A 27,903-nucleotide genomic window follows, 5' to 3' on the forward strand; every position below is an offset into this window, starting at 1 on the left:
CTATAAAATAGTCAATTGAAATGTATTAATTTGTCATGCACTGGCATGGTCTGCACTTCATTGGCATCTTGTGTAATTTAAAATCCATTAAAAAATAAAGAAAAGAAAATGATATCACAGTCCAAAACATTATGGACTCGACTGCTGTTTAATTCTTCGTTTCCTTTAGGCGTTATCTCACAAAGTAATATAATGCATGCTGCTACGGGAGTGTACTCTTGTTTTGAAAGGCCCTGTGAGAAGTGTAACTTCATCATTTGTTTTTCTTGACAGGCTGAGCGCAACGGACCTGTGATTCTTAAAGAAATACCACGCAAATCTGCCACATCTTCCCCTGTTATTTACGCCAAATCTCCCACAAAAACAACGCAAGGCTTTGGAGGATCTACGCTACTCTTCAAATTTGGCGTCTTCCACCATCGCAGTATTACGGTTTTTACCTGTCGGTTAGTTTTTCCATTATCTCGCACAAGGACTGATTATTTTAGACACGACCAGGCAGCAGTTTGCTAAATCGGGGCAGTATAGAGGGGAGGGGGCTCACTCAGTGACCCAGGAAATGCTTTGAAGCTTTTGTGTGTGCTGTAATAAAGTCAAACAACACGCGTTTATCAGCTTGCAGTGGCTGTCAGAGAGAGGCAAAAGGCACCCCATGGATAGCTTTGATTAAAATGCCATAAAAGCAGTTAAAAACATGCTGTTCACAAGAGTCTGCAGACTGTTTCCTACTATGTCAGTATCACTGGCATTACCGAGGTGAGTACTCCAGTAAGTTTGTGGCAAATAACGGGCTTTACTGATGTGTGTTTAGCGTTTCTGAATATTGTCACGATGCTCACTTTTTATCCTTAAATCTGGAGTCGTCAGTGCCTGATCTCCTTAAATATCCTTAAATATTTTCATCAAACCCTCGATGCATGAAAATGCTCTGATTTATTCATGTTTTTGAAGCCACCATACTGTAGCTCATGTGAGGATCATCATGACTATTGTCAGAACAGTTTCTGGGATTTGCACACCATTGTTGCAATTCACAATGACACAGCAGTGGCTTTCACTGACCCTCCCACTACCCGGTCTGCCCGACACATAGGCCCTGCCTTCCTGCGCCCTTCCTGGTTATGGCACTATTAAAACAGCTGGCCCGGACTCGAGCTCCGTGCTGGTTTCTTCTCAGGAAACAGTTTTTCTTGTCACTTTGCAGACGCGGAGTTATCAATAGCAGGATGGCCTCAGACCCGTCGGAAATAACCCGGTTCGACTTTCTGGTGGTCGGCGGCGGGTCTGGAGGTCTGGCCGGGGCTCGGCGGGCGGCGGAGCTCGGAGCAGCTACCGCCGTGATCGAGAGTCACAAACTCGGAGGTACCTGCGTGAGTAAAAATAATAATAAAAAAAAACAATCAGACATGCCTCCCTACTGCTGTCACTTTGCTGTCACCTCTTCAGCATGTACACACACACACACAGAGACACGTTAGTTACCAGATTCACTGCGAAACCTCCCGACTCCTTTTTTGTGTGTGTCTGACAAACATTGTGGGTTTGAAGTACAAAGCAGCCGACGAGGTTATAAAACTGTAACTCATTCCTGTTCCCTCCTGCTCCCTTGAGCTGAATCTGTTGTAACTGAGGCATTTTGAAATTGTCTGCACAAGGCCGCAATATGAGGAAGAAAGAAGTGGTTTTAAATGCATTAGGCCTATCTGTACTGACTATTAGTTAAATCAGGCCTCTATAGTTTTTTTCAGCTAAAACATCAGGGGAAGAAATGGCTACCAAAACCATTCAGTCCAATGGTTTTGGCATAAACCACACAGCCACAGTGAAAAACAGTGTGGTTATATTTGCATATATTTTCCTTATTGATAAGTGAATGTTGGTGTGTATTACTTTACAGCCATATGAATGCACCTGACCTAATCTTTTACATCTTTTCCTTTTGTAAAATGTTGGTTTTATGAAACACACTGACACAGCATTGTATTTTTTTGATACTGCAGTTCTTTTGCTTTACACTACATAAATATTCTTCCTGTCACTGCAGCTTTAGTCTAAAACGTATATCTTCCATAATTTGTCTGTATCACTGCTACTTGACCAGCTTTCACTCAATTCATTTGTTCTGCTTTCTTTCCTTTTTTCAGGTCAATGTTGGTTGTGTCCCTAAGAAGGTACCTTTTTCTTTACACTCTTATTATAATAAAAGTTTTTACATGTACACTTCTCAAAGTTCAAGTTCTCAAAGCCAGATCTTTTTGCCCTTCTTCTCAGGTGATGTGGAATGCAGCAGTTCATGCCGAATATCTGCACGATCATGGTGATTATGGCTTTGAAACTGGAGACGTTCGTTTCAGTTGGGAGTAAGTTACAGTTTTTGCTAGTGTCTACTTGATTTCTATCTTTTTTTTCTTTTTCCTTTTTTTGCAACTGCAATGAACTCTTTTGAAAGCTGTTGTGGTTTCTCCTGGTACAAAGAAGCATTCATTTCTCCCCACAACCTCTCAGTCAGTTACTTTGTGTTGCTTAACTTTAGCCCACTTCTCTATCTCCGTGCACAATGAAGTTGGGCAAAAATGACTGTTGAAGATAAGCCTTCCTGGAAGGAGTGGTTGACTACATTTACAACATGAGGAAACCTTTTCAAAATATAACGTTAGTGTGAGAGGAATGTGCTGGGATTTGGGTGTGCCTGCATGGATTTCAGTAGAGTACTAAGTGCTCCACAAACATCCTCAATGTGCAAAGAATCCCAGGGGTTAAAGTGAGATTTTGCAGGTGGGAGTTGTAGTGATGCAGTGTGGGGAAAAGAGTTACTTAGAAATAAGTCAAAATTTGTATTGTGAGCTCCAATTTTCTTTTTGTACAGGCTGTGATCAGCTGACTTGTGTTGCTACTCTGAGATTCACTGCTGTTTATTTATTTAGCCAACTAAATACAACTGGATATAACCAGATGTTAAATAAACTGTATGGCTGATTTTCAATCACTAGGCAGGCTGTAGCTGGCAAGAAAGGTAAAATTCAGTGAGTGAATCTAATCAGTTACCCTTGTTGTAACCTCACGTTGACCATAAACACCACAGCTTCTCTGCATCAGTCCAACATAGTTTCTGACTGTGAACTTCACCAACTAACCAGTGTGCCCTCCACTAAGCTATACCAAACTGCCTAGTACAGTATTTTCATGCAACTTTTGAATGACACAAATCTTTGACTCTCCCTGTAACAAACACAAACATTAGTGGTCCATCACACGTAGCTCCGATATCCAGTATCATAAAAATAATTTCTAAAAATCTGTTAAATAACCGGGACATTACAAGTAAGATTTAAATTTTCAGTTTAGTTGTCACCTTCTGAAAGATCCATATCTTTCGTTGTCCTCCCCAATCCTCTCTTTGTTTTTCTTCATCAAACTTGTGTTTTTCTTGTATTTTTCTACCATCTCACCTCTCCTATAGTCTCTGTGAGAGACTATAGGAGAGCTGTACCAGTTTATGCTTTTTATGATTCATTTTCTAGAAATGGCAACACAAGGGTGATACAAGACAAGTATTCCTTGTGATGATGGTTTATTAACACAACATATTTTAGCTGGTTGAATAATTTACATTATGTTTTTGCAGAACCCTAAAAGCCAAGAGGGATGCGTACGTCAGTCACCTAAATCGCATTTATCGCAACAATCTTGACAAAGTAAGTGTCAGATGTATTATGCTCTTTTGGTTTCTGTTCTTTTCAAATGTAACTGCAGTGCAAAAAAAAAAAAAAACAAACCTCATATGTGCTCTATATCAGGCTAAAATCCAAACCATTCAAGGTTATGCCAGGTTTACAAATGATCCTGAGCCGACTGTGGAAGTCAATGGAAGAAAATATACAGCACCTCACATCCTCATCGCCACTGGAGGGCAACCTTCTGTTCTGAGTGATGCAGAAGTTCCAGGTAATACATGCTATACTTTGTTTTTCCAGTGAGCATCAGTCAGATGTTTAGAAGATTACAGCTGTTGTTTTTGTTGACAATTTCAGGGGCAAGTCTGGGCATTACCAGTGATGGCTTCTTTGAACTTGAAACACTGCCAAAGTAAGCTTGTCATACAGTCTAATTGATGTTAATGGGAGACCATCAGAACCATGTAGGTCTGTGATTATAGGGTTTGTTTGTTTTTTCCTACAGACGCAGTTTGGTTGTGGGTGCTGGTTATATTGCAGTGGAGATGGCGGGCATTCTTTCCACCTTAGGGTCCAAAACATCTCTCATTATTCGACAGACAGGAGTAAGAAAAATGGCAACAATATGACTGTTTTTAGAAGCGTGGAGCCATGCGGTCATATGTGTACTCTCATATTCTACCTGTAGGTTTTGAGGAACTTTGACGCCTTTATAAGTGCAAACTGCACCAAAGAACTGCAAAACTCTGGTATAGATTTGTGGAAGAACTCTCAGGTGAAGTCTGTGAGTAAAACAGACAAGGGGCTGGAGGTGACGGTGGTTACCAAAGACCCAGAGAAGAAGAATGACGAGGAGAAGATCAGTACCATCCAGGGAGTGGACTGCCTTCTCTGGGCCATCGGCAGGCAGCCCAATACAGGTGGACTGAACATCGGCGAGATGGTAACAGTTTACCTGTGATTTTTATCTGTAGATTGGATAGTGTAATGTGCAAATTATTATTATTATTATTATTATTGTTATTTTATTTATTTATTTTTGATAAATGTCTTTATTGGGAGATATTGTGTGCCACTTACATGTAGCGCTGAGCAGTAAGACACTACCGCTGCATAATTGTCCTTATAGATTATAACAGGATGGCAGATGTCTTTCGATAACTGTGTCTTAGGCACACATACCAACATGTAACTGCTTTCCAAAAATAATAATAAAATATTTTATAATTTAAGGCTTGTATGCAAAAAGAAAACAAAAACCGGTATCCCAAAAAAAACTGACTTAAGCCTTAATAACAGATAATCTGGGAACAAGACTGGACAGTTTCCACATGCTGTTACTTTGTTGAAGGTGATGCATGAAATTCTGGCATAAATACTTGCCAGTTACGGCAAAGTCTTCTTTTGACTGTCTATGATCCATCTACTGAGATTTAAAGGATGTGTAATAACATCGTTTGAATCATTTGTTATATGAAGGAAGAATGAATGACTTGTCAAAGCAGCAGTTTAACCAGCTCTATTCAAAAACCTAAAAACATGTTGAATGTTCTCACGCTTTTCAAGACTTTGAGGCTCGTCTCTCTTTTGTCTGTTCTGCTTTACATTTAATCCTCCACAGTTTAGCTGAGTCATCGTTATTTCTTGCCCCACACGGGATTTCTCTTCTCAGTTGCATGTTTCTTATTCACTGTCAGTATCATACAGTAAGGAAGCACACAGAAAGAGGCAAAACATGCAATACTTTCCTTAAAACCATTATTCATCCAAACTGTGTTTCTCTACAATACTCTATCTTAGATAAGGATGGGAGTTTCTGGAGGTTTCTTTTGAGACGTTAATGTTATGGGAAAGCTGAAGACAGTTCCAAGATTAATAAACAGTTCAAAGGGAACTAGGCGAAAACATGGGCCTAATCTTTTGTTTTAATCTCCACGGTTCACATTTGTACTCGTTTCTAAGATGTGAAAGAGTTTTTCTTTTCTTTCTTTTTCTTTGTCAGGGTGTGGATACAGATGAAAGAGGCCACATCATCGTGGATGAGTTTCAGAACACCAGTCGATCGGGGATCTACGCTGTCGGGGATGTTTGTGGCAGAGCTCTTCTCACACCTGGTAGAACCCAACTTTTCTTCATCCACTTTTTTTTGTGTCTGTGTTTGTGCTCTTTCCAACCTGTTTCCCAATGTTGTAAATATTTTTCCATGTAATTAGTATTGCTGAGTGAAGCCTGGTGATATTAGATGAAAGGTTTCTGGGTCTATGTTTAATAGCTCTGAATGGATTTTATTGCTATATAGAAGGTGCTATAGAAGGATATTTGAATATCAAAGCTGTGAAGGCTGCAGATGAGTGCACTGACAGGACATTATCAGAGATCTTGTTGCACTTATGTGTAAGTCGCTTTGTGAGAATGGATAACGTCTCTGTGTCTATTAGAGGAAAGACCTACCTCCAGTTTAAAACCACACACATACACACATTTCATACACTGGTGACTCCAAATAATAGCACTGAAATGCCAGGTTTGCATTTTTGTGACCTCACCCATGATTTTGAGTGATTACAGGGGATACATAATTTTGTGAAGTGGCTTTTTCAAGAGACTTGTGCATATTAAAAATATGTTTTTAAATAGGAAAACTTTAAGTAACAAGTGACCAGAAATTTGTCCTATACAAACGTGATCTTGGAATCTGAGTCTGTTGTGTTTACAACCGTCGGGTTTCTTGCATGTGGGAGGGTCAGGCGCTCAGACAGGAAGGCTTTTCAGGTGTGACTCAGGCTCACTGATTGCCCGTGTGGGTAAACAAAGAAAACAATATTCAGACCAAGATTTGGTTCCAAATGTCAGCTCTGAAATCCTTTTTGAGAGTCTATTATTTATCTATATTTAGTGGATCAATTGGTCTTTTTCAGTAACTTCTGAAGAGGCCAGGGTGAAATGATGAATGCCGATTAAAACCAAAAAAATCAATTCTTCATCTTCAGTTAACAAAAAAACCTTTTTGGGGTCAAAGCTTTAATACAAAAGAATAAAAGAAAACTTTATTGTGTAACCAAGGTTTCTTGACAAAACATGTTGGTATCCTGGTGAAGTTCTCATGGTGCCTTTTTTCTGCTTCTCTATTTTGAAGTGTTTGGGTTTTTATTTTTTAACCTATTTTTAATATAAAAATGCCTTTTTGTGGGCATTTTGAGTGTTAGCAGCATTCTGATGAGGTTTTCATGTGTTGGGACAGTTGCCATTGCTGCAGGCAGAAAGCTGGCGCACAGACTGTTTGAAGGAAAGAAGGACTCCAAGTTGGACTACACCTGTATTCCCACTGTGGTGTTCAGCCACCCACCCATCGGCACGGTGGGCCTCACAGAGGGTGAGTAGGACAATTTAAAAACACATCTAGGTGGGTTTAACTCAGTTTCTGTGGCCTGCTTACATTTAATCGTTTATCTTATGCGCTATTCCCATTTTTACTCGGTAAGACGTAAAGTTTTCCTTACATTTGATAATGTTCGTGTCACAGAGGAGGCCATTAAAACCAGAGGGAAGGAGAATGTGAAGATTTACAAGACTTCTTTCACACCAATGTATCACGCTATCACCAGCAGGAAGAGTCAGTGCATCATGAAGCTGGTGTGTGTGGGCAAAGAGGAGAAGGTAAGTATCATCTCTTCTCCAGACAACAGGCTCTAAATAAATGTGACTCTAGCGCATTGTTACTGTCACCTAAATTTATGAAATAATGAATATTTTAATGAATATCTTCTTGACGATTTATTTCTGTTATTTAAACAACAAAAGGAGGTTCTTCTCTAAATCATCTTAACGTTGTAGTGCATTATTTTTATTCGTAAACAACCACATTTGGGCTAAGACATCACCAGTAAATGTTAGCGTATGGGGCATTTTTCCCCAACCAGTAATACAGGAGCTCTTAATATGTTGTAAGCAATTGTTTTCTACACTTTCACAGCTATATGTACCAGGATTGAAGAATAGATTTGAGACTTTCCAAAAAAAAATAACTTAGAAGTACTTAAACTAATACAGGAGGCAGTCCTGGAGCCATCTTTAAGTGTCATTAAAGCCTCAACTAAAATCTTTTAACAGTTTCTTTTCACTCTGCTGCAGTTCTTTTTAAAAAAAAACAAAAACAAACAAAAAAAACGACTGTATTTTTTAAAATTTTCGCAGGTGGTAGGGCTGCACATGCAGGGCCTTGGCTGTGATGAAATGCTACAAGGATTTGCCGTGGCCATCAAGATGGGTGCTACCAAAGCAGACTTTGACAAGACAGTCGCCATTCACCCCACCTCATCCGAGGAGTTTGTCACGATGCGTTAATGCAAAAACAAACTCACCGAGGCATCCCCCACCCGCTACGCCTCTTGCTTCCCTGTACGACCAGCAACACAGACAAGCATACCAGGACAGAGTCACGCCTTCGAACTGCTCTCACATCAGCTTGACGACTTGCTTTGTTAACCAACCTACATGCTTCCATTTTTCTCTCATTTAAGTGACCTTATTTGTACCCAGTGTTTCACTTTTTTTCTCATTTTTAACTAAATGGACCAAGACCAATCTATGGTCTTCCTAGACTGTACTGTGGTTCCTGAGTATGGGTTGAAAACTCTGGATTCCATTTTAATGATTGTGAAATGGAAGTGATGCATCTGCAGGTATTTTTGTCAAGAGATTGCTGGGAAGTCAAAAGACCTCTCTCCTAGTGTATGTGTTTGATTTGTCAGTCATTCGTCACATGAATATAACAAGCACTGCTTGTTCTTTAAGGCACCTATTCCCTACCAATGCAGGGTCATGACATGTATCTACTGTACTGTTAAGAAAAAAAACAATAAACCTGCAGATTTTTTTTTCTTAAATGTTGTGATTTTTATTTCTTATTCAGTGACTAAATTCTGTGGTTGCAACAGTAAGTAAGAGACCTTTCTGTGTGTGTTTAGATCACAGTAGACTAGATTGGGCAATAAATGAAGCACTTCTCCTATTTGGGTAGAGGGAATAAATCCCCACTCAAACTAAAGAGAGATACTTCCTGTTTCGAGTTAAAAAGTGACTTTCAGAATTTAATTATTGTAAAAAAGTATGATGAAACTGTATATTATTTGTCAAAAAAATACCCTTGCTGTTTACATTTTATTCTACACTTAGTGGCCACTTTAGATCACACTAGATATACCCGTTGAACTACTTGTTAACACACATATCTGTTCATCCAATTACACAGCAGCAAGTGACTTTTAGCATGATGTGGTTGGTGCCGCAAGTTCTGATCTGACAACTGGGATTTTCTCAAGCAACCTCCAGGATTTCAAGAGAAATCCTCCAACAAACAATATATTTAATGAGTACCAGTTCACTGTGGAAAATATGCCTTGTTGATGCCAGAGATCAGAGCAGAAAGGCCAGACTGCTTTGGGCTGGAAGGCAACACTAGTTAGTCACTCATTACAGCCATTGTATGAGGAAGAATATCCCTGGATACACAACATATCAAACCTTGAAGCAGACAAGATACTGAGGTGACAATTCGCACAGCTTCACCATATTGAACAACAGAAGATTTAAAAACGCATCGCCTGGTCTGATAAGGACTGATTTCTGCTGAGACATTAGGATATAATACCATGTAAAAATCAATGCTTTTCTCTCTTAGATGATGTGAAAGAGGCTTTTTCTTCATCTGTTATTAAACTTTGTGGCCCTTTTTTCATAACCAGCCTTCCTTCACACAGCAAGCTTTTGCATTGGGTATTGACATAATAAAATAATCTGCATTACAGCAAAGGAAAGTCTAATTTTGAAATCTGTTTCATCTGCAATCACCGTGGCTGAATATCCTTAATGGCCCAAGAAATATGTACTGGAGGACACTCTCTGTCCCCCAGATACCCTCCTTTGTCAACTTAAGTGTTAAACACTCAGTTATTATAATAGTGGCTTCAACTTTAAATTGGAACTTTTGTATTTAACACAGACATTATACTTTTCCCACCATGTTTGCTGTTGCAGAATTGATCCATAAAATGTTCTCTTTCCCATGTAGGAACAACCGGTGGAAAATAAAGTGAAAACAAAGTTATTGTTTACATGAGATGAATTGCAGAATGGGAGATAGAGACAAAATACTGTTACTGTTAATCTGACTATCTTCAGGTTTTACACGCTCACATATACACACGCAGTTACTGTCCCTCCATTTAGAAAGGCAGAGGCGTCACGGTGTAATTATTTTACGTGTAGTTGTTTTTTTCCTGTGTAATAATATTCAACATTGCTATCAGTACAGTTTTCAAATAATGCCTCTTTGTGCAAAATGGGTTTTAAAACATAAATAATTGTAGGATACTGTTTGTCTGTGATTTAGACAGGGGGAACAAATCATGGCAGGATCAGCCTGATATTATTTGTATCCCGCTGTAACTTTACTGTATAAAGAGCTAACATCTCCAAAATGTCAGGAGTAGTTAGTCATTACAACAAGTGTTTGTGAACTAAATATCAAGAATGTGGGATACTGTTTGTCCGTGATTTGAAGAGCCCAGCGCGTGCTCCCGACAAGGGGAAAACCAATTATGCAGGGGAGACCTACCTTGGCACTTGTGCAGGTGGAACCAAAGGGCAGATATGCTTCACCATATTTTCTAGTCTTTGGCTTAGAATGAAGTTGGTTTGGAAACATATTCAGCTATGCTTCATCTCCTGCTTTGCGTTTGAGTGGGCGCCCCGTGCTAGCAGTGTCCAAGGCTTTTTGTTTTGTTTCATACCGCCCCCCCTGCCCCACACTTTGGGAAGCTCTGCATGCAAAGAAGACATGCAGCAAAGCAGCCCCAGATCATCGCACTAGCAGCACCATGCTTACACCAGATCTAACAGGATGGAAATGTTCCAAAAGTCAGTCCACAGAATATTTATTTGTTTGTTTAAAGCTGTTTTGTTTTGTTTGTTTGTTTGTTTGTTTGTTTTTTGGCAAATGTAAGACAAGCCTTTGTGTTCCTTTTCTCAACAGCTGACTGTGGCTAGTAAAACTGAACTGAGCTTTCCAAAAAATATGGTTAACCACAGTGAATTCATAATTTAACAAGTGGAGTTGGGGTATTTTTTCATATGATAGGTTTTGATAGCTTTTTCTTCCCCTTGATAAATCAAGTCATGATTTATATGGGTCATCTTTGTGTAGTATAAAATAAATAAATGAACACTTTTTCACATAAAGCATATTTTTTCCCGCTGGTGAATTTACAAGACGAGCATCGAAAACAAAAACTGATAGAAGCATAGAAACTCTTCAAGTAGCATCAAATACTAGAGCAAACTACAGCTTCAAAGAAATTCCTGGTCAGATGTCAAAACGAATGGTCCAAACAACGGTTTGTAAAATATCGCGATATCTGTTAAATCAACGCCGAATACTTCACGTCACAGGTCACGTGTGTGTTTGTGAAGCTACAGTGGCGTTCACATCATCAGTTTGGCCATAGATTCGCAAAATGGACACAGATTATGCTGAATAAACCTCACCACAGAAAGGTACTGGGTTCTATGAGCACTCAATTTAAATGTACGCTCTAGTCAGTTGTTTCTAAGTGAATTAAAATGTTATACGGCACTTGTTACCTACAAGGGCTCAGGGTTACTAGCTCACGGTGTTGGCTAGCAAGGTTAGCTTGTTTGCTCCGTAACCGCCGGGTTATCTCTGTGAGTGCTTGCAAGCAGGTACGGGGTTTAACTGACATCCCTGTCAGTTAAACGCTTGTTTGTAGCCATGCTAACGTAGTTGCTTGGTGATACTGTGTGGACTTGAGAGGCCTTAATCTGTCAGAAGTGGGTTAAGTTGACGGGCGGACTGTCTGTGACTCTTGCATAGAAAGTTCCTGTGCGTCAGTACTGATTCCCGCTACAGCGAGGATGTTTCCCAGCCTGGCCGCCCACAGACCGTGGCATGTTTTCCGCAGGGTCTCCTTGCAACAGAGATCGTCCCTGTCACAGCGGCCCCCGAGGTTTCCGCAGCTGTGCCACGGTGAGCAGACTTTCACGTTAAGGTCATCTGTTCATTCTCTTAAGGCTTGGTGTTTGTTTGAGAGGGCATGAAAAGGCAAGTTATGATTGTGTTGCACAGGTTGGCAAAGCGGAGGGCTACACAGCTTATGGTTCAGCCTCCCAGACTGCCGTGTAGTTTCTCTAGGGTTGGGCAAGGTCCAGTATTACTCTACCTCTGGTACCAGTAAAGATGGTCCCCCAAAACGACCATCAGGTGATGCCCCCTCTGCAGCAAAGGTTGTATCTGGTGCTGCACAAGCCACCCCAGAATCACCAGGTAAGAAACTTGAAGATTTCCATAAGCTCCATAAATTGTAGCTGTTGAGAGACTTGATATAAACCATTGTGATGTGCACAGGTTTTCCTTTATAATTAAGCATATTTTTGTATTTGTTGCTTCTCGTGTCAACACAAACAGTAGGAAACAGTTGTGATAAATGTATGATTTGAGGAATGTGCAGTTAAGATACATTATTTGTTCTAATAGGTGCAACACCTCAGGGTCTGACTAAAGCAGAGACAATTCAAGTGAAAGGTAAAGAACAACATTTGTGATTCCATCACGTTAAACTCATTTAAAAGAAGAATGTGGGTGTGATCGGGTAGTTTGACTTTAATTTCCCACTGTGGTCACATGCAGTTCGTGCTGTCCTGAAGAAAAGGGAATATGGAGCCAAGTACACTCAGAACAACTTCATCACTGCAGTCAGAGCGATGAATGAGTTCTGCCTCAAACCAAGGTAACTCCTCATCCTCAGCTGTTTAACATTCAATGTTTGATTTATACAACAGCACCAAATTGTAAATCATCAAAGCTAAGCTAAGTGTTTTCTGCTAACTTGGATGCTGGTAGACAAATTTCTTTTGGTTAATAAGGAAGCGTGCTGCTGTGATTAACTAATGTAAGACTGCCTTGTGCAGCATGGGTCTAACTTAAGACTTACCCTCACGTGTTCACAGTGATTTGGAACAACTCCGGAAGATCAGAAGACGCAGCCCCCATGATGACACAGAGGCTTTCACTGTCTTCCTGCGCTCAGACGTTGAGGCCAAGTAAGTTTTAAACACCTCTGCTTTACATCTTAAGCACAAATACATTACAACATCTCCCAAACTGCTTAATCCAGAGACTTCACTGATATTTTTCTCTTAACCCCTGTTAATTCAGTTATTTCTCTTTGTTATTAGAGCACTAGATGTTTGGGGAAGCCACGAAGCTCTGGCCAGAGAGAGAAACCTCAGGAAAGAGGTGGAGAGAGAGTACCAAGAGAGTAGGTTTTATCTTTGGTCTTAGTCCAAAATTTAAACAGTTCAACAGGCGTTGAAATTTCAAAACTTTTTGCTAATTTATAGAAAACATTGCAGTTGGAATACGTAGCCACAGTGTACTGAGTACACACTTTTTGCTCACCATATTACTCTAAATGAGTAAAACCTCTGACAAATGCTCAATAAACCAACTGCTGTTAGATCGAATGTGCTGGAATATTCCAGTTCTTCACACTCAAAGCCTGACACGGAAAAGAAAAAATTGGTCGAGACACCCTAACACAATAAAGTTAACTTAACATGTTATAGATCATTTGTCATGTCAGATACTGAGCTGTGATATACAGACTAACTTTCTGGCCATCAGTGTTAAAGAAACCCAGTGACAAAGACAAGTTATTTCAGTTGCTTTGAAGCATATACGGACTAAATCTTAACATTTAGAAATTATACCTAGCAGTAGTAACATTAAGTTAGACAAGTGTGGAGTTAACAGTGACAGCAGCCATGCTTACATGCACAAAAGTAACAAGATTAAAAGCCTGACCAGAATAAAAACGCTTCGTATAAATGCACCAGTGGGAAGGTTCTGACCCATCTGTGCTCCTTTGGGTCAAAATTTCCTGCCAGTTATCCTTACTGCGCATGTCTGTTTCGTCAACACAACAAGAATACAGTGTAGGTCCTTTCAAAGATGAAAAATAAGAGAACAGTCACAAATGCGGCAGAGAGGAGAAACTGAAATCTACGCAGCAAGGTGAGGATAAAAGTAGAAAATCATCGAAAGCGCAGCTACTACTACTGTTTCCAGAAAGTCAGACAATCGAGTGCATGTCAAAATGATTTACTCTATTCAAATGCTTGATGCATGTAAACACACACAAAAGTGAAGTTCTAATCCGAAGCTTGATTTTTGATGATAAAATGTTTAACAGCAGCCATGAAATAGCAGGTGGAAACATGTATTAATGATGACATTAATTGTTGGTTTTTATTTATGTGAAATGATTCTGTTGTTTCTTGGTCTGTGAACTAATGAGCTTTGTTGTTGCCCTTTTTTTTTCTTTATTTTAAGATATTTTTCGGAATCAGCGCTTGTTGCAAGAATATAAAGACTTTTGGGGAAACACTAAGGTGAGCTCTTTGCTTCTATTGCTGTAATTGTTTAGGGGTTAGAGCAGATAATCTACTAAATGAAAGGTTGATGGTTCGATCCCTGGCTGCTCCACTCTGCATGCCAAATATCATTGGGCAAGATGCTAATCCCAAGTTGCTCCATCAGTGTATGAATGTTAGATATAAAGCACTTTTTTTTTAAAGTGTGTGAACGAGACAAGTTGTATAAAGTGTTTTGAATGCTCTGGTAGAGTAGAAAAGCGCTATATAAGAACCAATTCATTTACCATTTACATAATATTACCAGCTGTCCATAGCATGATAGATGTGAAATGGAAAGTAATGTTAATCTACCCACGCCCAAGTTCTTTGGATAAAATAACATCACTTGGTGTTTACCTGATCTTTGCCCCTGTTAGAGAGGTCACTGCATCTCTATGACACATTCCTATTATCTGTTGGCATTCACACAGTCCCCCTTTTTAGTCTACGATGCTGACATTATTTCAGTGACTGCACTGTTCTCCATTTGTCTGGAGCGTCATGGTATTTTCTATACTCTACTGGTGTGTTAAATCCTGACAACAACATACATACATCTTCTTATTTGCTTAGCAACCTAAACTAGGGTTTTTGGATACCTGGAGCCTGTACTACAGTGCAAGTTCAGCATACATAGGATAGCTTTTCCACATTACTCAAAGGTGGTTATTAATTCTCAAAGTCAACCCGGGGTTTCCCAGGGTAGACGCATCACAAACACAGACCTACTGATTTGTTGTCTAGTGGTGTCTTTTACAAACAAAGAGTAGTTAGGTCACAGCTCATCAGCCTTTAGTATCAAAAGGGACATTTTTGAGCACAAAAAATATTTGCATGGAGCCACAAATCATATATGAGCCCAATAACGATAGTAGTAATATCATCTTTTGCCACAAGTGACCACCTAGCAGTGGGCCATTTATGATTATTTGGTATTTATCTGATGCTTTTCTTTTTCTTTACAGTAATACATCTTGCATTTCAGAAATTAAAGAACTAAAATAACGAATATAGTTGTATATGTGCTGTACTTTGAAATTGAATAAAGCTATGAAGGTCACTTTGGTTTTTACCGGTGTTTGTGCAAATTAATCTGAGTTAAAATGGCCTGCCTAAAACATGAAGCACCCCACAAGGTTTAAAATGGTAAAAGTAAAAAGTCCAGTCCAGCTGCCGTGGTAGAAAAAATTGTTGGAAATGGGCAAAAGAACCACAGGTTCAAGACAGGTTAAATACATAAGGCATGTTTTAGTGAACACAACTGCTGCTGCCAAACCAGTGTGTTTGTATGAATGTGAGCAGATGTATCTAGATGAAGGCTATAAATTATGACCAAAAGATAATAATAATAACAAGAAAAACTGATAATGGTAATAATCAGTAGTAGTAGTAATAATAGTAGTAGTAAGTAGTTTTGTTTTTTTTTTTTGTTTTTTTTAAAGATGTTCATAAGGTACAAACAAATTCAGGTATCAAATTATGAATAAGTTACTGATTTGTGTGTGAAATGTTCGTACGCAGGATTTATGCACAGATTTGTGCATAAATCTGTGCATAAATCACAATATTTGTTTTTGAGGCTCAATCTGTGCAGCTTCGTACCCCTGTATAACTGCAGAACAATGAATAGGTTTATATCCCAACAGGACAGAATTTAAGGAGGCCATAAGTTCCCTGCACTTAGAATGTGTTTATTTAAGGGAACTGTTTAGATGGTCTCTAAAAACCATAGACCTATAGATCCTCTTTTTTTTTTTCTTTATCTGCACACTGTGGGCCACTGGATCTTCTAGGAATGGTGATGGTTTCATATCTGCTGATCTCAAATAAAACCTGCTCAGGTTAAGTTCCAGTGGTGGTGTAGCACCTTCATATGTTAACGCTGAAGTCATCTCGTTAAGCCCGTAATCCTGCTTCGTAGTACAGGTTTTATTTCCTTTTAACTGCAGAGTAATAATGTCTCTTATCTTTCATAAAGCCGCGATCAGGCCAGAGGACAACATTTCTACAAGGGCCAGGGAAGGTGGTCATGGTTGCTATTTGCATGTAAGTTGTTTCACCAGTCTCCCTCATTCATGAGTGCATTTTGGTCTTGTGGCAAAGTCTTTCTGCACTCAGCAGCTTTGCTGAGCTCTTGCACACACAGTGGGAGGTATTGGATTAAAGAGAGGAGCTACGGGTCTGTTCTCAGCAGGGTTACTACATACAGTATGCTGGATAAGTATCAGAAGGTGCAAAAATAATCAAATGGCAAAACAGAAATCTGCTGCGGATGAATAAAAGTGCAAAACATTCACCTCATGTGAACTCAGAACTTGTAAGGAAAGTGAGAAGTAACTCGTAAAGACTCCCCGAAAAATGCACACATTTCTATTAGGAATTGCATGGAAACTGCATTCATCATGTGCAGTTCTGTGGCTTATTAAGTTAAGGTGATTGTGTTAGAGAACATGTGCAGTCACATGAAGCAAAATGAGTATAAAAGAGGAGAGTGGTGAGAGACTCACTGGACTCCATAGTGCACATGACAGTGATTGAGAGGCATTAGAATAGAAATTGGAACAATTTACACACAATATTGTATTAAAACAGTTTTTAAGAAATGGGTTTCAGTGTAGGCAACCTGATAAATCTGTAAACCAATTTAATCAGAACTGTTGTTGAGCTTGAAATGTGAGACTTTACATCTGTGTGCCCTGTGAGCTTTTCACTTATTTATGTTCTGTTCTCAGAAATGGGCTGAATTTCTTCTTCAAGCTCCTGGCTTGGGTCTACACTGGATCAGCTAGCATGTTCTCCGAAGCCATCCACTCTTTGGCCGACACGTGTAACCAGGCTCTGCTCGCTCTGGGAATCAGCCAGTCTGTCCGCAACCCAGATGCCGTGCACCCGTAAGCGTTACACCTTCCTGTACTAATTAAAAGAAGAGGTTCAGTGCTCGCCAGAATAGCAATAAAAGCAGTAATGTGTAAAAGTCAGTTGCAGTATATTGTCAGCATCCAAATATTAAATTTTCTTGCACATTACTAACATTGCTACTACAGAAGTATAGAAATGTAGAAACATTAGCTATATTGGTGTGGATACTTGCCAATAAATAATTCATAGAAGGGAAAAATGATTTGGAAAAGACACCCACACTATTTTTTTTTGTTTTTGGAGATGAGGATGCACATAGTGAGTGCAAGTGAGTATAAGTAAGCAATTTTCTCCAGGTAGGTCTTTTGAACTTTCTTTTCTAAATTTATAAGAAGAGATCCATAACTTTAATTTCAGTGGTCAAAAACATTTAAAAGGTTTTGTGTCCTTATGCAAAATAAATCTATAAGGCTTTTTTTTTCCACCTTCCAAGTTATCCTTTTTCTATCTATTTGCGAAGTTGCATGACATTGCAACTAATTTACATTATGAAGACAGTAAGAAAAAAAAAAGTTGTATATATAATGTATATATGCCTACACTTTTGCTATGATGGTGAGTAGATCTGCCCACAAAACTTCTTCTGTGCGTACCTCAGTGTCACTCGGTGTACCCGGTTCAGCTGATGATTGGCTCTTTGAAGCTGCGGGGGGTGTCACATCTCTGTTATTGCTCTACATAAAAAATGGTGAAGTAAATGTTGGCTGTAATTGAGCGCCATTGTTCTGTATTTGTGTTTTTGTTCTGATATTTAGATATGGCTTTTCCAACATGCGCTACATTGCCTCCCTCATCAGTGGGGTGGGCATTTTTATGATGGGAGCAGGCCTCTCTTGGTACCACGGCATCATGGGATTGCTGCACCCGGAACCCATCGAGTCTTTGTTATGGGTGAGTGTCTGTGTCGACTCAAATTATTCAAAATAAATTTAAAAAACATTTCCCGACATATTTTTTTCTACATTGCAGGCTTACTGTATTTTGGCGGGCTCTCTGGTGTCTGAAGGAGGTAAGTTATAGTAATGAACAAACAGATCAGATCAGATATTGCTCTGCAGCTTGTTCTCAGACATCTGTTTCTTTCTCAGCCACATTACTGGTTGCCATCAATGAGATAAAGAGGAGCGCCCGCCAGCAAGGATTGTCTTTTTATGAATATGGTACGTACAGATCAGTTCATATCCTGTCTTTACACCTGGCGCTACAATTTATTCCAGGTAAATGTGGCAAATATGTGCTCATTTTGTTTGGGAATACAATGTCCCAACTGCAAAAAAAAAAGCATCTTATCTAAACATGAATAACTGAGTAAAAAATATTATTTGGAAGAGATTATGCAGGTTAACTTGTCTTACAAGATTCAGCATCTGTTTGTGTGAATATAATGCAATGAAATTCTCAAATGAGATTAAATAATTGCAAACTGAGTTACCCATATTACAGTTATTGTAATATGTGTTGAGAAAAGTGCTCTGTATATAAATATTAGGATTAAAATGCTGTGTCCCACAGTTTCTATCACATTAGCCCACGGTTCATAGTTGCTTTTAGCATTCTTGTTTGAAAGGGTGAAAGTGTTAAAAAAAAAAGATCAAATGATATCAATATATTAGCAGTTTATGACTGTTTGTGGAAAACATGGCAGTAATTTACATGATGATCACCTTTACTTGTCAGTGAATTATCTCCTTTCCTTTCATAGTGGATGCTAAAGTGTATCCTGTGCTAAAAGCATTAAAACAGCTGCTATTATGGCTGCCTCTTAGATATTTCCATGTTAGGAACTGCTATTTGACAACAAGCATGTTTTTGTGTTGGTAAGTAGCCACATGTATGATTGTGCCTTTTAACTAAAAAAAAAATATGTATGGAAATAACTCGAGATTTTGTTGCGATTACACTTGCCATCAGCATGATGAGGTGTAAAAGGAAAATAGTGTGTTTTGTCTTGCTGTGTGTAGACAGCATCACTGAGACAGAATTAATTTGCATATTTCAAAATAAAGTCAGAAATCTGACTACATGAGACACACTTTTGTCTGTAAGTGTAGATATAGAAATTAGCAAGTTGGTATGATGTAATTATATCTGAAAATTCAACTATAAATATGCTCTCGTATTATTTCATGTGTGCAGTGATGCAGAGCCGAGACCCCAGCACCAATGTGGTGCTGCTGGAGGATGCTGCTGCTGTACTGGGAGTTATTCTGGCTGCTGGTTGCATGGGGCTCACCTCACTTACAGGTGAATACATGAGTTGTCATGTCTCTGTTTTATAATTTTTCTGATCTTTTGGACTGGAGTCATTAACCTGAATGTTTACTCGCTGACCCCAGGTAACCCGACCTATGATAGTTTGGGCTCTCTTGGCGTTGGCACATTGCTGGGCACAGTCTCCGCCTTCCTCATCTACACTAACACAGAGGCCCTGCTGGGACGCTCCATACAGGCTGAGCGCGTGCAGAAGCTCACAGAGTTTCTGGAGAACGATCCTGCTGTAAGGTCAGCAAACGCACACGCAAACCTCCTCGACTGCAAAACATGAACCCGGTCTCGATTAACTCAGAATCTGGATGATTAATTTTGATAAATTGAATCCACCCACAAACAAATGGTCAAGATTAAATCAAAATGCAGTGAACAGCAGTTCAAATTAAAAATGACCTTTTAACCAGTTTCACTGGTTTCTTTTATTTGTTGCATTTGCATATTGATCGTTTTGTGTTGTAGCAGATTCCCTGCACTAAGATCCATAGTTTTTCTGTTTCTTCCATTTAGATTTCATTGAGATGTTTTATTGTGTTGTTGGCAGGGCCATCCATGATGTGAAGGCCACTGATATGGGACTGAGTAAAGTGCGCTTCAAGGCTGAAGTTGACTTTGATGGCCGCGTGGTGACACGGTCTTATCTGGAAAAACAAGACATTGACCAAATCCTCAACGTAAGTTGTCTTGTTTTAGTATTGATGTTTGTACTCAGAATGAGAGCGATTTGTGGACTGGATGTTTGGGCACTGCTATTTTTAGTAGTTGCTTTAATAACTTCTTAATAAAGTCAGGAAAACTATGCTAACTGTAAATGTTAGCATAGTTTTTTTTCTGTATACAAGATTTTAATCCGTTCCCTTAAGTTATTTATCCTGTGAACACAACTCATCTTGTTGAGCAAACAGTTCATTATCATTTGCATGTAGAAATCCTTACTTCTCTAAAAACGTCAGATGTACACAGCCACCTTGAGTCCTGAAATATAAAATAACTAATTCTGTTTTATTTTCCACCTGGAAATGTCACATTCACATTCTTGTGTCTTCCACACATAAATGTGTAATTATCATCTGCAGGAGTTATTGTCCTTGCAGGCTATGAGCTATGCAGTGTGTCATACAGTTCTTCAGTATGAATTCCAATGATTACTGATCTTTTTACACAGACACCAGTTGCTTCAAGTATGTTCTTGACATTCACTTGTGAAACTAAATCTTTGAGTTTAGTGCTGTGTGCATCTGACGTTGTTAAAGACACTTTTTTATTATTATTAATTATCTTTTGCTGTTTTTGCTGTCACTACATTCCTCAAAGTTCAGACAGTAATTGGGAGACCACACCGGATTTAAATAAAATCTAAGTTATTAAACACAAGCACCAAAGAGACAGACATCACATGGCTGAGCAGGTCATGTGGGCCATGTTTTATAGCCTTGAAGGTACAGATGAGCTGCATTAGCCAATTATCAATAATAGCAGGCTAGGACTGATGTCATGAATGTTGACCTGTATCTTTACTGACAAAACTACATGTTTGTTTATGTGTCTCTGCAGGACATTCAGCAGGTGAAAACCCCGGAGGAGCTGGAGAACTTCATGCTGAAACACGGAGAGAACATCATCGACACCCTGGGTGCTGAGGTGGACCGGTTGGAGAAAGAACTCAAAGTACTGAAATATAAATTTATTTGCTATTCTAGTTTGTTGTTTGTCTCATGCTGTTACAGAGTGCAGCAGGAAAAAGTCATAAAATCTGGGAATGACTTTTGGAAAGATTTTTTCCTGCATCACGAAACACTTTTGGTGCCCAAAGAGGTCATGGCCTTAGACCAAAGAAGGATCACCAGCATTGTGGTGTTTAATACATTTTTTGTAAAGTTGGGTTTAATTTGCTCAAGTTTAAAATACATTTTTGTTACTTAAATGGCAAAAAGGGGAATGCTTAAAGTTTTCATAAGGCAAAAGAATCTGTGTTGCATGAATTGAGAAGATGCAGACCCTTTGTGTTTATATTCCTAGTCACTCCCTCCAGATTCCTGTTTTAAGCTGGGAAACACTCAGGATGAGCTCTCATATCTCAGTCATTGAGTTTATTATAATTATAATAATGTCCTTGTTAAAATAATTGTAAGAGCTTTTCATATTTTGTAAAGAAATAAGAAATATCCCACTTGTGAATTTGACTAAGAGTGTTGTCTGGGAAATCTAACATAATCCCATCTCCCAAAAAAAGATCAATTTCTGATCATCCAGCCATGGTGTCGTTCATTTAAAGCCTAACGTTGACAATGTTACTTCTGGTAATTGCATTTACATATCAAAAACATAGATTTGGTGCCGGTTTGATAAACAAAAACTATACGCTTTTTTTCACTCGGACATTATTTTCAGCAAAAAACATCCCGTTAGCTTTTTGTGAAGAGGATCGCAGTGATCCAGACTTCCAACCTATCATAAGCTACAAACCTCCATTTTCACCATATAATGGTATTTTTAAATAAAAGTATTTGATTAAGAATTGCAAGCCAAGTTTGTGCGTAACTTTGGTTTTGTGCCTCTACAGCAACGCAACCCAGAGGTCCGTCATGTAGACTTGGAGATACTATAACATCCCGACATGCCATGAAGAAAAAGCTGAAAGGATGGCCACGCCTGCCTCTGCAAACTGCCTCCCTTTCTGACTACAAAACACAGACAACAAACCCGCACAACTTCTCAAGTCTTACTGTAGAATAGTCCAGAAGGATGAGCACAGACAGTGTTCGAGCAGCTATGCCCGAACTTCAGTCTGGGATACTGTGAGTTCACCCTGCCAGAGATCCACTTTCACATTCCAGTGCGAGTGTTTCTGGCAGAAGACTAACGGCTGTCATTAGGCTCCTTGAATTTCACTAGAAATTCGCACACAAACTACGACAGCGTAGTCCACTGGCTGGTTGCTTAGACTCACATTCCTCCATAAAAGTGTCATGATGGTGGTTGAGCTCATGTCTGTGTCTAAAGCAAAACCGAGAACAGGACCAGTGTCGTTTACTAGACTTGTACTTTAATGTCACTCTTGAACCACAGTGATAGAGTTTCCTTCATTAGTGCAAAAGGAAACCAAAGAGCTACAATTTCAACCCAGACTTATTTAATGACTAGACAATGTTAGAGGGTTTTTTCTTTCTTTTTCCTTTTAATGTCAAAACTGAAGACGGTGCGATGCCGCAGGTTCTCTAATGAAGACAGGATTTGTGATGAATAGATTTTTATTGCGAATATCAAATGGTATTATTGAGATATTTGATTTAATAGGTAGAGTGAATATAGTAGGACTTGATGTTATGAATACAAGTTGTCTAAACCTAGATTTGCAGAGTTTCCGCCAGAAAAGTTGACAGGCCTGACCAGCAGTGCTCGATAAGTCAGGGTTATCTAAAGTTTTATCACTTTTTTTTTTTACATTAGATTGGCTTTACATGATTCACAGTTCAAAATAAGCCATAGAGTATCCTACACTGGGCCTTGGTGCAGGCCCTCATTGCATCCTCTGTCTCAAATGAGCTGTTTTATCTTGGTTACCTTTAAGCTAACAGTCTTTTGATTGGCTGCCCTTCAGCAGATGGCTTAAACATGTGGGCGGGGCTTCTCTGCTCACAGAGCTGTGTTCCTGCGATGGCCATTTTGGGAATACTGGCTCGCTATGTCATCATACATAGCAAAACAAAAAAGAAAGCTTCTGGCACATAGGGGTTACTTGTACATATGCTGACCTCATTCTTTGAAAGCTTTGCCATGTTTAATATGATCCTCCACCATATATATAGGACAGAATAACAAGCATAGGAGCCCTTGTGACACTGAGGAACTGTGAACAGCTAGCACTACTTTTTATCTCCAAACACAAGCAAGCAAACAGTCTGTATCAGCAGGAGAGCCCCAGATCAAGATGAAACATGCTCATATAGAGCATTATAAATAATCCAAGTGTGACTGAGAGTCAAATATCAGCTGAACACCATTGTATTAAGGCATAACGTTTGTCCTAGTCTTTTTACTTTTTTTTTTACTTCTTTATTCTGCTAACTCTTTCAAACAGCTGTTTTTATATGTATAAACCAGCTGGCAGAGTTGGTAGCCTAATAAGATACAGTAGCTAACCTAACAGTTGGCGCTGTTGTCTTTAAGAAAAATCTTAAATACTTTTTTTTTTTTTTTTTAAACCAGGTTGGGCCACTGGACTTTGAATACAGTGTTGGAAACCCTGCACTGTGTTATTGTTTTCATTAAATGGGTTATAATCTTACACAAGCTCTGATGACGACATCCTTCCAAGTCAATAATAATAGGCACTGACTTTACATCTCTAAACGCTGTTCTTAGGGTTAGAAATGCTTGTCTTGTCACGTGACTGATTGTATTGTTCCAAAGATAAAATGCCGAAGGAATGGAAATGTCCTTGCCTCTTGTCCACAATGTATAAATAAGTGATCTTTAATGAAGACAAGTGGACCAGCTACCTTTTATTTCTTTTTCTTTTTTTCTTTTTTTTTGAAGTCCACCAACAGCTGACAACCTAAAGGCATTGTCACCCTGTGCAGCATGTGGCAAAAAAATTAAAAAGTTGTGAAGTTACTCCTTCATAATGTATCTGCTATTATTCTGTATAAACCGGACTGTGATGGTGTTTTTGCTTGTCATTCTTTGTTTGCCGTTGGCACATGGTTGCAACTTGTCAACGTGCTGTCATGCTTCAGGAGGTGGGCCGGAGTCATTTCGTCTTGGTTGGGAAGGAAGATCTGTGTTTTTGAAGGTGATTGTGAACTGTTTCTTCTTGGATCATAACGATGACGCTACTGTTGAAGGACATGGGACGAATATGAGATAATTTATTAAATTATTTTTGGTTTCCTTTTGTGTCATTTGCTTGAATTGTCTTTTGTTTTGAATGCTGTATGGTTATGCAAAATGCAATATTCATTGGTGTTCCTTGCAGAAGCTCCACACTTTCTTTCTCCACACTTACACACAAGGAAAAAAAACCTGAATAGCTTTGTAGGTCTTAGAAAAGGCACCGCTAGATATGTTTATCTGGCTTTTAAAAAGTAGAATTTAAAGCGTTGTTTTTCCCCGAACTGGATTCCTGTTTCCTGTTTAAAACTCAGATGGATGACTGGAATGTAAACCCAAGTCCATTAGATGGTGCAGTTGTGGGGATGAGAGAGGGGGGCACTAGCCTGTACGCTGACGTCAATAAAAACAGTCATTTCCAACCAGTCTGCGCATTGACCGACCATTCAAAACATTACGCACAGCATCGCGGCCGGACCACGCTAGACTACTCGACTGAAATAATTTTTCGCCGAGCCCGGAGGGCGGACGATCTCCATTTGCAGGTTTTTCACCATTAAATGTTGTCTTAAAATTTTGGGGTGTTGCGCGCATATCGGTGTCATGTCTCGTCATACCATTCCCAAGTCAGTTGTGCCACTGCCCATCCTGTTTCCTTCCATGTCTCCCCTCAAACAGAGAGAATCGCTTGTGCATGTATAGCTAGAGAGAGAAAAAAAATAGGCTAATTTTTATTAAAAGGGAAAAGAAACCTGCGTCGAGGAGCGTTTGTCTTGTCTGGAGATCAGCACATAGATCTTCAGCCCTTTCGCAGCCTCCTGCACGCCACATCGCCGCTTTCAGTCATTTACAGACAGATCTTGTCGGCGCCTTTTTTTTCTTTTTTTTTTAAAAAAGGAAAAGAAAAGAATGTATCTGCTTTATGTTATTATTTTCGATGGATCCTGTCCCCCCCACCCCCACCCCTCGCCTCCATCAACCCACAGATGGGGGCGCAGTTAACCTGCACAGTTGGGGTCTCAGATTTTCATGAAGCCTCTCCTCCATCACCACAAGCCTGTGGTTACAAAACCCCGAAACCCATTACTCTTCAGCGCGGGGTTGAATTAAACAAACGTAGCGTTGTAATCATCTCTCAATTCTCCTGCAGAAAATCTCAACACTATATATTTGCTTTTACGCGGGCCTACTGTGTGTGCGTAAATGTGTGTTTTTCTTCTTTCTGACGTCCCCCCCCCCAAATGATCGATTTGGTTGCTGTTTCAATCACAGGTGCAGGAGCATCTAGAATAATCCAGGTCGCGTATGATGCCACGAAAAGTCTTCATGGCGGATGAGCATCATCATCATCATCATCACCCTGCTCTACGCTTTTAGCCTCTTTACAGTGCTGCCTTGTCTAATCATGTTCAAGCAGCATTGTACAGGGCTATGACAGCATAGAGAGCTGTGCGGCTCGGGCACTGCGTTTCCCTGACCCCGTGGATGGCAGCCAACTAATGACATCATCCGTTTAAAAACACAAAACTGCGAGGACTGCATGTGATCTGCCACTGAGCTGTGGGGTCATACTTGTCTTTTAGTTTCATGCTAATTTAGTTAAAGGCTTACATGCACTGCATTACGTCGGATTGTTAAAACGTGTGCACATCAAGAGCTCATTGGGTTGAATTATCCAGATTTCTTTGTTAGTACCATCTGATTGTGCTGCTTCTGCATGAACCGAAGTCTCTTATCATGTAGGCTCCAGTGCATCTGATTTACTGCCAAATAAACCTCATGCTCACAGCCAAAAATATCAGGTTTTTAATACATATATATATATATATATATATATATTTACAACAGGGTCTGTTCTCTAAACAACTTCAGGGTTTTGTAGATTTATCAGCACTGCACAAAAATGTAATTAAAAATGCTTTCATTGAATATGGGTGAGGTTTATGTCTACTTACATTTTGCCTGTCTAGTTTTACTGATATCATGACGGTGCCCGTGTGGAGCCAGTTCTGCTGTGGCGCCTTTTGAAAACCAGTCTATATTCTGAAAGATTTAAGAACCTTAAATTATGTGAGGAAAATTGCAGTAGTTACCATGGGCAGAAAATTATGGTAACCAGAACCAGCTTATCTATAATTTCTTGCCCCTCCCATAGCCTCCGACTTCAACAGTCTCTAACCCAGCAATCATGGGAAGGAAGCTTTTTTGGCACTGGGTGCTCTTTTCTTAAAAGGAAACGCCTGGAACTGGTTCTACATTGGCATCTACACTGAACTGATGCAAAATTATTATCTCATAAAATACTGTTTTAATGTATGGAATGTCATGGAATGTAACACAAAAAAGATCATGGATCTCAAATTTCCAGCTATTTTTCATCAGTAAATATATGGAAACACCTTCAGATGGGCTATAAAAGTGCCCTTAGACACCTTTTAAACATTGATATTGATTTTTCCACTAATCATCTATTTATCTCTGTGACTAGAATAGTAAAAACATGAGAAGCACAAACCCTGTTGCTACATAAGCTATTGTTTGTGATGTATCATATGGATGGCCAGAGCTTTAAATAATGAGGTCAGCATATGTGTGAAGGATCCACACAGAAATTCAAACTGCTCCAATCTTTTGTTTGTCATGGGCAGCCGATAAAAAGAAAGGTGGTTTAACATAAGGTTGAAGTGAAGCAGGAATTATTTTGATTTGTACACAATAACAGAATTATTTCTGAATATATAAAAATTACCATGGTCAATATTATTATCTTCCTGAAAAACTGACCCTTTTATTGAGCCATAGCATAAACTACTGTGTGTAATGTAATGTTAAAACTGAGGGTCAAGTGAGGTCAGTGTCAAGAACTGGAGTGAGTATTATCATCAAGAAATTCAAAGAGAAAGGGAAAGGAAAGATTTCAATGACTCTGGGAATAAAACTAGTGAGAGATGTGTCTAAAGACCCCAGAGCAGCAGCCAAGATGCTAGTGTGTGACTTAGCCAATGGAATTGTAGTCTCAAAGAAGAGAATCACTAGAATCCTGCACAGGGATTGACTGCGAGGTGGCAGACCAAGAAAAACTCCATTTCTGCAGAAGAGATATCTTCAAGCCAGACTGAAGTATGCTAAGGACAACCAGAGAAAGATTATGCATACTGGAAGCGCATCCTGTGGTCAGATGATCAGAAGAGCACTTTGGCCTTGCTATGTTTGGAGAAAGAAGGGAGATGTGTACAACCCAAAGAACACTGTCCTCACAGTGAAACACAGTGATAGGACACCGTGCTGTGGTGACACTGCATAGCATGTGGAACTAGGAATCTCATCAAGGTGGAAGGAATTATGAAGAAAGAAGGATGTGTCAAGGTTTTGTAAGATAACCTGAAGCAGTCAGCAGCAAAACTGAGTCTCAGTCGTCGTTTTGTTTGCCAGTATGACAATTACCCAAAATATATATTGTTCTTGGTAAAGAAAACTCCAGAAACTCCATACCTGTAACTTCAAAGTATAGTACACAGGTAAACTGTGTTTAATTTCAACATACAGACTTCATGCTGGAGCAACTTCTACAGAACTCCATGTTCTTAGTCATTTAGGTAATTCTTTATGTTTGGGGTTGCCATGAGTACAAACATCTGAAGTGACTGAAGCATTTGCACAGTACTGTGTATGAATTTTTAATGTTAGGTTTGAACAGTACTTGCCTGTAAACAACGTT

The 27,903-nt window shown here is 39.3% G+C and overlaps 2 protein-coding genes across 5 annotated transcripts; both read left to right on the top strand.

Moving 5' to 3' along the window:
- Window positions 1-288: 288 nt before the first annotated feature.
- gsr (glutathione reductase) lies at window positions 289-8,569 on the top strand. 4 transcript variants are annotated; one of them, XM_063494420.1, is made up of 13 exons: window positions 289-446; window positions 1,205-1,370; window positions 2,145-2,171; window positions 2,272-2,360; window positions 3,626-3,695; window positions 3,798-3,945; window positions 4,032-4,086; window positions 4,180-4,279; window positions 4,363-4,617; window positions 5,677-5,788; window positions 6,916-7,047; window positions 7,198-7,331; window positions 7,869-8,569. In XM_063494420.1, the coding sequence occupies exons 2-13, from the start codon at window positions 1,227-1,229 to the stop codon at window positions 8,016-8,018; spliced, it is 1,416 nt and encodes a 471-aa protein (XP_063350490.1). In that variant the 5' UTR covers window positions 289-446; window positions 1,205-1,226; the 3' UTR covers window positions 8,019-8,569. The 4 variants fall into 4 exon arrangements, with proteins under 4 accessions (XP_063350490.1, XP_063350473.1, XP_063350465.1 ...); XM_063494403.1 differs by having other exon boundaries at window positions 333-756; XM_063494395.1 differs by lacking the exon at window positions 289-446 and having other exon boundaries at window positions 997-1,370.
- A 2,555-nt stretch (window positions 8,570-11,124) lies between these two features.
- Window positions 11,125-24,245, top strand: slc30a9 (solute carrier family 30 member 9). The gene is made up of 18 exons (XM_063494432.1): window positions 11,125-11,228; window positions 11,566-11,718; window positions 11,818-12,015; window positions 12,226-12,273; window positions 12,379-12,478; window positions 12,699-12,791; window positions 12,927-13,009; window positions 14,083-14,141; window positions 16,144-16,211; window positions 16,898-17,056; window positions 17,840-17,975; window positions 18,054-18,093; window positions 18,173-18,244; window positions 19,221-19,328; window positions 19,421-19,586; window positions 19,897-20,026; window positions 20,907-21,020; window positions 21,916-24,245. The coding sequence occupies exons 2-18, from the start codon at window positions 11,607-11,609 to the stop codon at window positions 21,958-21,960; spliced, it is 1,731 nt and encodes a 576-aa protein (XP_063350502.1). The 5' UTR covers window positions 11,125-11,228; window positions 11,566-11,606; the 3' UTR covers window positions 21,961-24,245.
- The last annotated feature ends 3,658 nt before the right edge of the window (window positions 24,246-27,903 follow it).

This window comes from Pelmatolapia mariae, linkage group LG2, assembly GCF_036321145.2.
Source record: "Pelmatolapia mariae isolate MD_Pm_ZW linkage group LG2, Pm_UMD_F_2, whole genome shotgun sequence".
Taxonomy (NCBI): Eukaryota; Metazoa; Chordata; class Actinopteri; order Cichliformes; family Cichlidae; genus Pelmatolapia; species Pelmatolapia mariae.